The 12,341-nt window shown below is 35.7% G+C and overlaps 1 protein-coding gene across 3 annotated transcripts in view; it reads left to right on the top strand.

Annotated features, from left to right (window-relative positions):
* Positions 1-12,341, top strand: part of LOC128862824 (ATP-binding cassette subfamily G member 4) — a 53,153-nt gene that overhangs the window by 23,187 nt on the left and 17,625 nt on the right. For all 3 annotated transcript variants that reach the window (XM_054101582.1, XM_054101583.1, XM_054101584.1), the window contains exon 2: positions 10,750-11,437. In XM_054101582.1, the coding sequence (XP_053957557.1) occupies positions 11,194-11,437 (244 nt within the window). In that variant the 5' untranslated portion in view covers positions 10,750-11,193. The remainder of the gene's footprint in view (positions 1-10,749; positions 11,438-12,341) is intronic.

Here is a 12,341-nt window from a genome sequence, read left to right as displayed (position 1 = left end):
AGCAACTTTTGATCTTTGTATAACTGTCTCCATTGATTTGATGGTCGTCTGGCTGTCCGAGAAGATATTAATCGTGGTTTTTATTACGGCGTGTGTGTTAAGGTACACAGTTACCTTCTTTATGGGTAAAATTTTTGCCTGGTAGACGCTACAGTAGTCCGGAAGTCGTACAATAATTCTAATCGTAATTTTTTTGAAAAAACTCCATAGCCTACTTTTTTGCTAGCTTAGACTCATCCGTGGCCACTCTCTTCTTGACAGCGACGCCTGTCGAAAATGGGTTTAGGCAAAGAGTAGTCGATTTCTTGATTAGAACCACTCATAGTGTGTAGTATAGAAGCGTGGCCGAACAGCCGGGTATTCCATAGCGCCATACTAATAAGTTTAAGCGCTGAAGCGGCGGCCACCAGTTTTCCTACCAGATTTAGAGCAGGCAAGTTGACTAGCACCTCGAGCGCTTTATTAGGGGCTTTATAAAGCGCCCGTGATTCATAAACCAACATCCAACGGCCCGTACTATTTATTAATATTTTTATTCATTCCATTTGATACGTTTTTTTTTAGAAATTTTATGCCACATTTTCCTCAGTGGGATGTTTCTTCTGCATCCTGCAATTGACAACTGATTGATATGTAATTAACAGTACTCGTAACTGCATACTTACTTTACGAGTAAATTAGAATAAAATATGTTGCACTTAATTTATTTGAATTCTTAAGTGAAAGGGCGTAGTTAAAATTATAAATTTAATTGCTTCGAATTACAATCTCTGTATAGAATCTATTGAATAATCACTTCAAATTTACATGCTAATCAGAGTAACTACTGGATAAATCGCGAGTGCAAGAAAGCAATAGCGAAGTTCACAATTAAGTGCAAATGGTCTGGCAGGATGGCGAGTGTGGATATGTGAACATAATTGTTGGCTGCGATGTCAATTTATTTGCATTTAAGTGTGCTCTCCGAGCCGTTTGATACCACACGATGTTTCATACAGGGTGACTCGCTGTCGTGTGACTTCTTTAATCTGATGTTGGAGAGGATCGTACCAGCCGCAGAACTTAATCGCTCCGGCACAATTTTTTATAAGAGCGTACAATTGTTAGCGTATGTCGACGATATCGACATCATCGGCCTTAACAACCGCGCTGTTAGTTCTGCCTTCTCCAAACTGGATAAAAAGGCAAAGCGAATGGTAGTCTGGTAGGAAGTACCTCCTGTCATCAAACAAACAGGCGGCGCACTCGCGTATCATCACCTACGTCACTGTAGACAGTTATAATTTTGAAGTTGTAAAAAACTTCGTTTAATTAGGAACCAGCATTGACACCGATAACAATGTCAGTCTTGAAATCCAACGTAGAATATCTTTTGCCAACAGGTGCTACTTCGGACTAAGTAGGCAACTGAGCAGTAAAGTCCTCTCTCGACGAACAAAACTAACACTCTACAAGACTCTCATCATACCCGTCCTAACGTATGGCGCAGAAGCGTGGACGATGACATCATCCGATGAAGCGACGCTTGGAGTGTTTGAGAGAAAGATTCTGCGGAAGATTTTTGGACCTTTGCACGTTGGCAACGGCGAATATCCTTTACGACGACATAGACATAACGCAGGGAATAAAGATCCAGCGGCTACAGTGGCTGGGTCATGTCGTCCGAATGGATACCAACGCTCCGGCTCTGAAAGTATTCGATGCGGTACCAGCGGGTGGTAGTAGAAGAAGAGGAAGGCCTCCTCTGCGTTGGAAAGATCAGGTGGAGAAGGACTTGACTTCACTTGTTGTATCCAACTGGCGCCGGTTAGCGCAAGAAACAAACGGCTGGCACGCTTTGTTAAACTCGGCCAAAATCGCGTAGCGATTATCACGCCAAACAAGAAGAAGATGTGTGAACTTCGCTATTAGTCGTGTACACTAACATATGAATGTAAATGATAATTAAAAAGGTATGCCTATGAGTACTGCATAATCTGAATAAGCAAAATTGTAAAATGAAAGAAACAAAAATCCCTGATCGTAAAATATGGACATTTTTTCGCTCTCAAAGTTATAGTTTCATAACTATAGCGCAGGGACTTATTGAAAACTTTGAACTATTTATTTTCTTAATTAATTTAAATAATTTCTTTATGAAAACTAGGTTCTTCTCCTAGAAAAACTTCAAGGATCAGGTTTGAAACAAGGCGCATTTAATAAAGCTGGCACGCACTAGACCAACAACAATGTTTTGTATGTTTGATTCTCACGGCAAACTATTGAAAAAGTAGAAAACAAAAAATGAATTCCCCTTGTTTTATTCTGTGCTGCCAGCTACATGGGCACAGCGAAAGAAAAAAAAAACAAATCAGCTGATTTACCAACACCACCTTTAATAGATTCGCCCTAGTTTGAAACCTGTACAAAAAAATTAAAAAAAAATCCCTTTTTTCAATCACAATTTGTAGAAAAATTTTAGTTATGCAGTTTTATAGCTACTTGAATTTTGGCATAATAAAGTGCAAGTTTGATTTTGATTCGCTTTGATTTTTTAAAAATTTTTTGCTGACGTTCTTGTTTGATTTCTTCCATATAACGATTGCTTGACTTTTTGGTTTTCAACTGATGTTAACATTCTTTAAAGTATAAATTTGGTCATTTCCACAAATCATGGATGATCCTTTTGCTTTTTGATGCTTTTTGGAGCCTTGAAAGAATACATGTGTCTATTTAGATTAAGTATGTCGATCAACAACAGACGAAATCTTTATGCTAAAGCAAAATCTTGAAAAGTGCTTTGAATGCAACTTAGACGTGCACATCCTGTTTGTCGATTTCATGCTAGCTTTCGACGGTGTTTTCCGAGACAAAATCCCAGAAGCGCTCGCCGACTTGGGTGTCAGGGGAAATCTCATTCAGTTGGTAATGGCAACTCTGACCAACAATACTGGAAAAGTATAATAGTTGTGCAACAAACAGTGTCAAAGACTTTTGAAATTTCCTGTAGCGTAAAAGAGGGTAACTCGCTTTCTACACCCATCTTTAATCTTCTTCTTCGCTATGCGATAAGAAATGAAGTCAAATTTAGAAACGTCTTAGTCGCTCAGGAATAACAATCGAGTATGCAGATGATAGCGCAATAGTGCCAAGGAATGAAAGGTATATGTTTGAACATTGAAAGTCGTGCAAAAAAATGACAAAACTAAATATCTCAAGATCTCGCGCAGCGAAAAGAGACGAAATTCTCAAAGCATCACAATCAGAACATTTTCATTTGACCTTTCAAATATTTGAAAGTGTTAATAAAATAATCACGACGCGATGCAAGATAGAATATGGGCAGCAAAGACCGCGTTAGTGTCTAAACTGCTAACACGTGAAGGTAAACTTCGCCTCTACCAGTCAATAACACTGCCGGTGCTGTCGTACGGCTGCGAGTGCTGGACAGTGACAAGCAAAGACGAAAGAAACTTGAGAGTGTTCGAGCAAAAAATGCTCCGAAGGGTGTTTGGGCTCATACGAAGATGTCGTTAAACACATTAAATCTCAAAGGCTTCCATGGTTAGGTCACACTGTGCGCATAGAGGACAGCCGTCCCCAAAAATCATGTTTTAACAACAAACTTTCTAACGACCCGCGTCCGAGAAGGTCCAAAGTTAACCTGGTTTGACCAAGTCATAGCCGAGCTGAAAAAGCTACGAGTTAGGAGCTAAAAGTATATTGCTGTTAACCGTGCAATTGGAAGAGGATTGTGGACAAAGTTGAGGCTTACCCTGAGCTGTAATCGCTACTTGATAATGATGACGATGTATAAGTATGTACATTAATGCTCAATTATCGTGTGTTTTTTTATGAGCTTAAGAACTTAAAATGATAATACAAAACTGAACTTATGTTAGAGTGAATATTTTTATTACGGCCAAGAAAAAAGAAAGAAAGAAAAATCGCGGCAGGCTAATCACCTACCCTATCAGAAAGCAAAATTGATTAACGAAACCAACGCAAGACTGAGTCTTGTCGAGGGCCTATGCTCCCGAGTAAAGTGAATAAGGTAAAAACATAAAAATAAAGAAACAGGGGCTGATGTTGCCGCCATTGGCTCCATGAACTTCGCAAACAGACTTATTTATTTCTTTTTTCACAATAAATTTCCACAATTTGAAGCGTTTTTCTGAACAGAAATATCAAAACATTTTGCCATTTGTTAGCTGGCAAACCATAGTTATCGATATCGATAGTTCTCATGCAGCTAAAAAACACCCGATAGAAGAAAGTTATGAAGTATTTTTGAGCTTTAATTGTGATTATACATAAGAGGAATTAGAAAGGGGTTTAGTTCAAAAGTAGTTAGAAAATAGAAATAGTTAGAAAAGTTGAAATACAGGGTGAACGATGTGAAGTGTTACCTATTCAAAACTTTTTTGTGTGAACTTAGTTTTTATTGATTTCAAAGACAAAATTGTTCAAAAATGATTACAATTTTAACATACATATATTCACTATAGCTTGATATGACCACCTTTTGCCTTGACTATAGCCTTCAAACGGTCAGAAAATGAGTTGCATGCTGCACGAATGTGATCTTGAGGTATTTTGGCCCATTCTCGTATAATCGTTTTTTTTTTCAGCGCATCCATACTGGCATATTTTTCAGCCCTCACTTCGCTCTCCAAAATGGATCAGATGGAATAGTCCATCGGATTTGTGTCTGGCCAATTCGGAAGCCATTGTGTGTCAGCCATTCTTGGTTCACACGAGCTTTATGAGAAGGTGCCGAGTCCTGTTGGAACGTCCATGGTCTACGACCGAAATGTTTGTGTGTCCACGGCTCTAAAGCAGCTTCTAAAACATTTTCACTTTGACACTAGGCTCGATAAAAACGATTGGAGAGCGTCCATCAGCGGTCACTCAAATTCTCGTATGAGCGTTCGGTCAAGTAAACACGATCGTTTTGAGTGTTTATGAATTTTTTTCATCAGAAAACACAATGTTAGGAAATTCGCCACGTTCGTACAAGCGCAACAACTCCTTTGCTCTTTCGCAACGAACCTTTTTCTTGCTGGGGTGAAATATCGTGTGCTTTTTGGAACTTGTAAGCCTTGACCTTGCTGTCTTGCGATATTTTCAGTTCTTTGGCCATTTTTCTTCCACTTCGACGTGGATTTCGTTCAAGTCGAGCCTTCACTTTCCGAACCATTTCGTTGTTGCTGTTTTTTTTGCTCCACCTCCATAACGTTTTGCAATGCTACCAGTATCATTGTAATGTTTTATAGTGCGATACACAAACATTTTATTCACTTTGAGGTGACTGAGCTCACGAACAATGGCTGGTTGTGATTTTCCAGCAAAATATAACGCAATCACATTATTACATTTGAATTCTATCACAGAAAAAAAAAATCAACAAAACTGAGACGCAAATGCTTTTGATGGCTTATAAAGAATATATTGAACTGTCATTAGAACAATTTTGACGTTGATGTCATTAGCTGTTTTATAGATACAAGCAGTGTGAAGTTGGTAACACTTTATATAGTTAAAAGTAATCTCATGCGATAAGCCAACAAGTAAATGTAAAAAAATGTTTATATTACAATATATATTTTTCCCCCTAGAAAAGTTAAATATTTTGGCCACAAATATTTTTACATAAATAAGTCTTCTTCATATATTTTTCAACAAATTACTAAAAAATTTAAATTCTGTCGCAAAAGAAAGCTTTTTATGCCATTAATAAAGGGCTTCCAAAGAGTCATAAAAACCCTATAAAATTCAAAAATGATTTAGTACAGTGTCGACGCGTATAATAACAAATAACCTGCTTATGACCAAAAAAAAGAAGCTTTTTATGAATTTTTAATAGGAAAATATTTTAGAATCTTTTTGGTTAGACAAAAATTTTGATGGCTTCATTTTCATTTGTACGTAATATAAAATCCATAGAACGTCACGAAGGCATATCTTCAACAATCGACACTTAATGCGCACCATAAATCAAAAATGTACCCGTCATTAGCGACGGCGATACTTTTTCCACGTGTCTGTCAAACTTTTTTCAGAATACAGAATGATAATTTTTTAAACGGAAAACTCAATTTAGAATAGTAATTTCCTGTTGAAAGTCATCGTTTGCGTTTCGTTTAATTGGCAGCTACAATGTTGCATAAAATATGGACAATTCACGCGACGCTAATTTGATGTATATAATCATAATCGACAGGGAAAGAGAGATAGAGAGAGAAAGGGAGGGAGATTTCGAATTATTAAAATTCTTAAACGAGTTGACTTAGCAATTACAATGAAACGTACGTAATTAGTATATGCGAACTTTCGATTCTTACACCACTTTAGTAATAAATTAATAAGGTAGAAAAAAAACAAGAATTCACATGCATTTAAAGTGCAGTAGAACTATTAATCAGCGATGCAGAGGTAGATACAACAGTACTGTATTTCTCGTAATTTTGCCATTTATAAGGCACTTTAGAAGCAATGCATTAATGTCACCTGCAATTTCTGAACGATTTTTTTAAGAGTGTTTTTATTGAATTTGAATTGTGTTTTATTTTTCTACTCAAGTTAGTTAATAATACAAAAAAATTCGCTGGTCTTCAAAACTGTTTTATCTACTTTTTCGCGCTTCTCATAAATATTTTAAATAAGAAAATTTAAAATAAATTAATAATATAAACTTAAAAATTATACGCAATTAGCTGAACTCATTTTAAAAAATACAAAGAATAATTGGCGTATATAGCTTCGTTCGATTGACTGTTCCTTGGGCACATTGAAATCTCGTGACAACCAATTAAAATTATCAAACGGCTATTAAGATGAGTCTATGCAATGGACTTCGAACTGCGTTCGTTTTTTATCAAAACCTACCCTTCAGTGATGGTTGATATTGCTTAGAAGCAAAAGGCTGAACGACTTGTTAGAACTCGCGAAGGCGTGCATTAAGAATTGCATAAAGAATATTTTCAACTCCAATACGTAGCACTGTTAATAGAATGGACCCTAGAGATGTTTTTACAGACTATTTAAGGGGACAGATACCTGCAACAAGCCATATTTTCTCTGATTTTCATTAAAATTATTTAAAATGAAGAAGTCAATATATTTTTTTCAAAATTGGCGTACAGTTTATTTATACATTAAAATAATATCAGAATTTTTTTTTATTTTAATCATTTAAAATGGCGGACTTACACTCAATTTTTCCAGGAAGGTCGCAGCTGGGCTTCTCAATCGGCGGGCATTACAGCATCGACGTCAGTGACCTGAATACAAAAAAACAACATTTTTTTTTGTTTATTAATGTCAGAATTTCTATATGAATTAACAATAAATCAAAAAAAAATTCGCGGAATAAAATGCTTAAAAAAAAATGAATTTTGGGGCGAATTTGTTTACTATTTTTGCTTCGAAAAAATTATTTTTTCGAAAATTTTTCGAAAACTTGAAATTCGCATAGAAAGTAATATCATAAAAGATGTGTGCAAAATTATATTTTTGATAGTTATAGATATAGATAGATATGGTTTTGAGAAAAACGCGTTTAAAGTTTGAATACATGAAAATTCTACCTCTCCCAGCGCTCGAACGCAAAGAACAGAGTCGTAACAGTTGACGATCTATAATATAAGAAATACTTAAATTTACGCTCTAAATATTTTTTGACTATTCTTAAAGGATTATATTAACGTTTTATGAAAAAAAATTTTTTTATTTCGAAATTTTACAGGTATCTGTCCCCTTAAAAGGGTTCGCATTTAGGTTAAGAAGGCTTCGTTTTGCATGAAAAATTAAGCCAATAGCGTAGGTAGAAAAATCATCACTGAAAATTTAATATCTCTAAGTGCTAAGTTAGCATGCAAGTCGTATGATTCCGACTTAACAGCGCAGAGTCCAGAAAAGCAAAAAGTTGTTTATTCTTAAGTTTGTCTAAAATCGAAGGTATAAAGGCAGACAAGGACTCAGTAGTAAAAACATTAAGAAGCTCTATATTTAACATTATGCTGGATTATTTGCATAATGATAAACTATGATAAATATTATAAACTATATGTCTTAGCGGCAATTTCCAACAAACCTCTACTACAACCCATTGGGAAGTACGCTGCATACAGCACACTTTTAAGCATATTTTCTACTTAAAAGAAAATACGGACGCATATTTCACAACTCTAGCCTGCACCACAAAAATTAACTACATTTTTCCTGACTAAATAATAAAAACTCAGAGCTTATAATTTGTATATTAACACCAGCACATTGTTAGTCGTGTCGCGTGTGCTACGTGGCGTATGCGTAACCGAAGGAAGATTGCTGCATAGAATATTTGAAATTGCGAGCAACAAATATCTATCAAAATACAATTAAAATTGATATGAAAAAAGAAGAAAAGTACTCAACGACAGAAGTTTATTGACCTCTGCGCAGCCCCAGAGCAAATGCCACTTACACCACTACAGAACTCGCTTAGAAATGTGTATAAGTTTTATTACAGCAATTATTTCGCTTTTTATTAGCAAATCAACACGCAAATTTTAATTGTCATACCAAATATATGTATATGTTTGTGTGTATTATATGGAGTAGAATGAAATGCATTTCCGCTCGACAATTGACTTGCTCATACATAGTTATGGTTGTTTGTTTATATTGACGAAGTGCAATTTTATAATAGGATGGGCCGATTTTTGATTGTTAAGGCAAAAAGCAGTTGAAGAAATCAAGTGATAGCATTAATATCGTGCACGCTGAGTTTTGAAACTCAAAATACTCTTCACAGTGGGAAAGCAAAAATTTTCAATTATACCATACAATAGTGTGGGTCGATTTTTGATTGGCATTGCATAATGCATATAGTATTTCTGAACGCGAAATATCCTTCACAGCCTAAAATAACCTCAAAATCATTGTTTTGCTTTAGCAATTTTTATGTTAATTTAAAAAGTTTTAATTTTATATTAAAATCATTTTTAATACATCTATTTTGGATTGAGATAACTCGCTGATAGAAAGATTTTTTTTTTTTTAAATCCACATTCACAAAGAGGTTTTTCGGTCTGTAGTTTCATTGTGATTTGAAATTATACACGTAGTTTTTTCTTTTTTTTTTGCTTAAAAACTATTTGAAACATACAAAACGAGTCGCCTTAATGGACTCATACAAAGGGTCATTAATTTAGAGGTATCGCATTTTAAGTTAAGTTCAAGTTCTGCCATGAAAAAGCTCCTCATAAAAATATCTGCCGTTCGGAGTCGGCTTAAAACTGTAGGTCCCTCCATTTGTGGAACAACATCAAGACGCACACCACAAATAGGAGGAGGAGCTCGGCCAAACACCCAAAAAGGTGTGCGCGCCAATTATATATATATAAAAGAACGAAAATTGATTGGGCAATTTTTATTATTTTTGTGTAAAACCACTCATTTGACACTTATTTTTTAAAGATGATCCCTTTCAAATGCTCACCGCAACTGCGCCGTATTTCGACCATCCGTAAACAGCAATTTTGAATGACTCGCTGGAGATCTTCGGTCGGTATCTCGTGGATAACTTTACTAATGTTGACTCTCAATGCCTCAATCGAAGCTGGTTTAAACACAAAGAGTTTACATTTTACATACCCCACAAATAAAATTCCAAAGGTATGATATCACACAAACTTGGTTACCAATCCACTGCTCCTAGACGAGCGATAAATTCCTCACCGAAACGACAACGCAGTAAATCCATTGATCCACTGTGTCACGGGTCGAATAACAAATAGCACGGTCTTGTTGGCACCAATGAACCGAATATTGTGGAGACCACGGTTTTCAATTTCCTATATCCGGCATCAAAAAGTCGTTTATCATGGCGCGATGGCCTTCGTCATTCACTTTTACCTTAAAGCCAGCTTCGCCCTTGAAAAAATATGAGCCGATGATTCCTTCAGTCCATAGATCGCACCAAACGGTTCTTTTCAATGTATTTAATGGCTGTTCTTAAATCTCTTTGGGTTGATCTTCAGCCATAATAAGACAACTTTGCTGTAGCCATTAAACCAAAAATGGGCATCATGGCTGAACAAAATTCGGGTACCAAAATGCGGATCTTCGGCGAGTTTTTCAAGAGACCAGCGACTGAAATTATGGCACTTGGGAAAAATCAGCCGGCTTCAAATCTGGGACTACCTAGATTTTATACCCTCTCAAACCAAGATCTTTGCGTAAAATCGCCCAAGTAGTGCCATACGATAGGACAAGTTGTTGAGATCGGCGCCAAATCGATTCTTCCGGGTTTTCAGTAAAACTCTGATTAACAGCTGCAATATTATCTTCACTTCTGACTGTACGAGGTCTAATCGGTCGAGTATCATTCAGTAATGCAAAATTATTCTCAATTTTGCCGCTGGTTTGGCGAATAGTGCGTTCGGTAGGACGATTAGGTTGTCAGCAACGTCGATTTTCGTAGTAAAAGTCTTTCCCTGATGAAATGTCAATAAATACTGAAAAAAATAATGTTTTTAGTTTAATAGGAAACACGCGTAATCTTTCAAAGAAACCCTATTGGAAAAAGTAGATCCAATCTGATCACCCTTTACATAAATGCCAAAAGCACTGGTTTGCAATCTTTCACTTCCACAGATTTTTACACTAAATGACTGCAATTAGAAAAGTAATATAAATGCATGAGAACTCAATTTCTTTCAACAGCGCATAGCATTTTTTCAGTTTTCAATACAGAATTGTTTCTTCTGCTTCTCCTTTTTTTAGCACATAAGCAATTACAACAAAAGAGGTCACTTCGAAGCGAAACTAGCAGGGTGCTGCAATCCATTCGCGCTGCAATCGACGTTGCTGTAGGAAATTATGACAAGGCATTGAAAAGTGTCGGCAACTATCAATAAGCAACAAAAATCACATATGTGACCGTGTATGTATGTGTGTGTATAAACATACATATGTGCTCGTACTCAATCATATCAAGCGCAATAGTGCAACAATCAACAGCCATATCAGCAGTGTGCAAGCTGGCTTAGAAGAAGTCGCGTATTAAAGTGCAATCATAGCAATCAAACAACAGCAACAACTACAATAACAATACCAAACCACAATAGCGTAGTCATAAAAGCGTTCGCCACCTTAACGCTTGCGGCGTTACAGTCACTTCAACCTTAAATCACAGCCGCTGACAAGTCACAGCCAAGCGACAATAAGATGGATTCAACAACGGACACCGGGTGCAGTGATTCCTACAACAGCTACGGCAAATCACACTCCAGCGGCACTTCGCTCAACTACAGCAGCGACATAAATGCGATTTGTGTCGATTTGGGTGATAATAACGGTTGCGACGGTGATAATATTTCATGCAATGGCCTAAAGTATCTGCCAACTTGGCCGGCGATTAATTTGGAGTTTCGCGATTTAACGTACGAAGTGCCAGATGTCCACACAAAGGGTGAGTAGGCGAAGAAATATTTAATGTGCAGTTAGTTAATGTGAAAATTATTAGTATGCGCCTATGTGTAGAGTAGTCGAAGGCAAGGCAGCAAATTTATCTGGATATAATAATTGGTTTTTTTTATAATTTTTTTTTTTTTTTATTTTTATTTTTTTTTTAATTTTTTTTTTTTTAAATTTTTTTTTATTATAGACATACAACTCTATGCTGGAAATTTTCCTAATTTCTATTGTTTGTAAGGACTTTTTGTTTTCAATGGAAATTTTTGCAAAACGGTGATGCGAAATGTGCGTTAAATAAATTTTTGTTTAACATTTGCTGCTTAAAAAAATGTCTAAATATTAAATCTTAACAAATAAACTTCTTTTTGTATTTTCATTTATATCTGAGAAAGCAAATATATTTTAAAAGAGGAAAAAATCGAATCTAATCGGAATACCGCTTCACTTGGAGTGTTCAACTGTGGAAAGAAACGATTGACGCCCTTTGTTAAACTCGGCCAAAGTCGCGTAAGCGGTAATCGCGCCAATCAAGAACATGAATTGTCAGATTATCGTAAAAAATATCACTACATATAAAATTATGCAATTAAAATAAAAATACAAAGGAAGCAGTTTATTCTCAGAAAAAATAGTATTTTAACTTCTTTTATACGTCAAGCTATATTAGTAAGATTATTAGCAAATGTGGAGTGACTCAATGTCAAGTGATCCAAGTATTTTGGGCATTGTAATCAATTCTTCTAAAAATGTCTTTATTTGTAAACTTGAGAATAAAACGAATTATACTGGAAAACTTTTTGTAAAAGTTCTACATTTTTGAGATTCATGTATTATTGAAAATTTTGATATAGAGTTCTTTCAAGTAAAACATCTTCGATTCTTTTTAACATTTTCATAAT

The sequence above is a fragment of the Anastrepha ludens genome, chromosome 5 (genome assembly GCF_028408465.1).
Source record: "Anastrepha ludens isolate Willacy chromosome 5, idAnaLude1.1, whole genome shotgun sequence".
NCBI lineage: Eukaryota > Metazoa > Arthropoda > Insecta > Diptera > Tephritidae > Anastrepha > Anastrepha ludens.
Note: the sequence above shows the minus strand (reverse complement) of the source record. Positions and strands in the feature narration are given on the sequence as shown.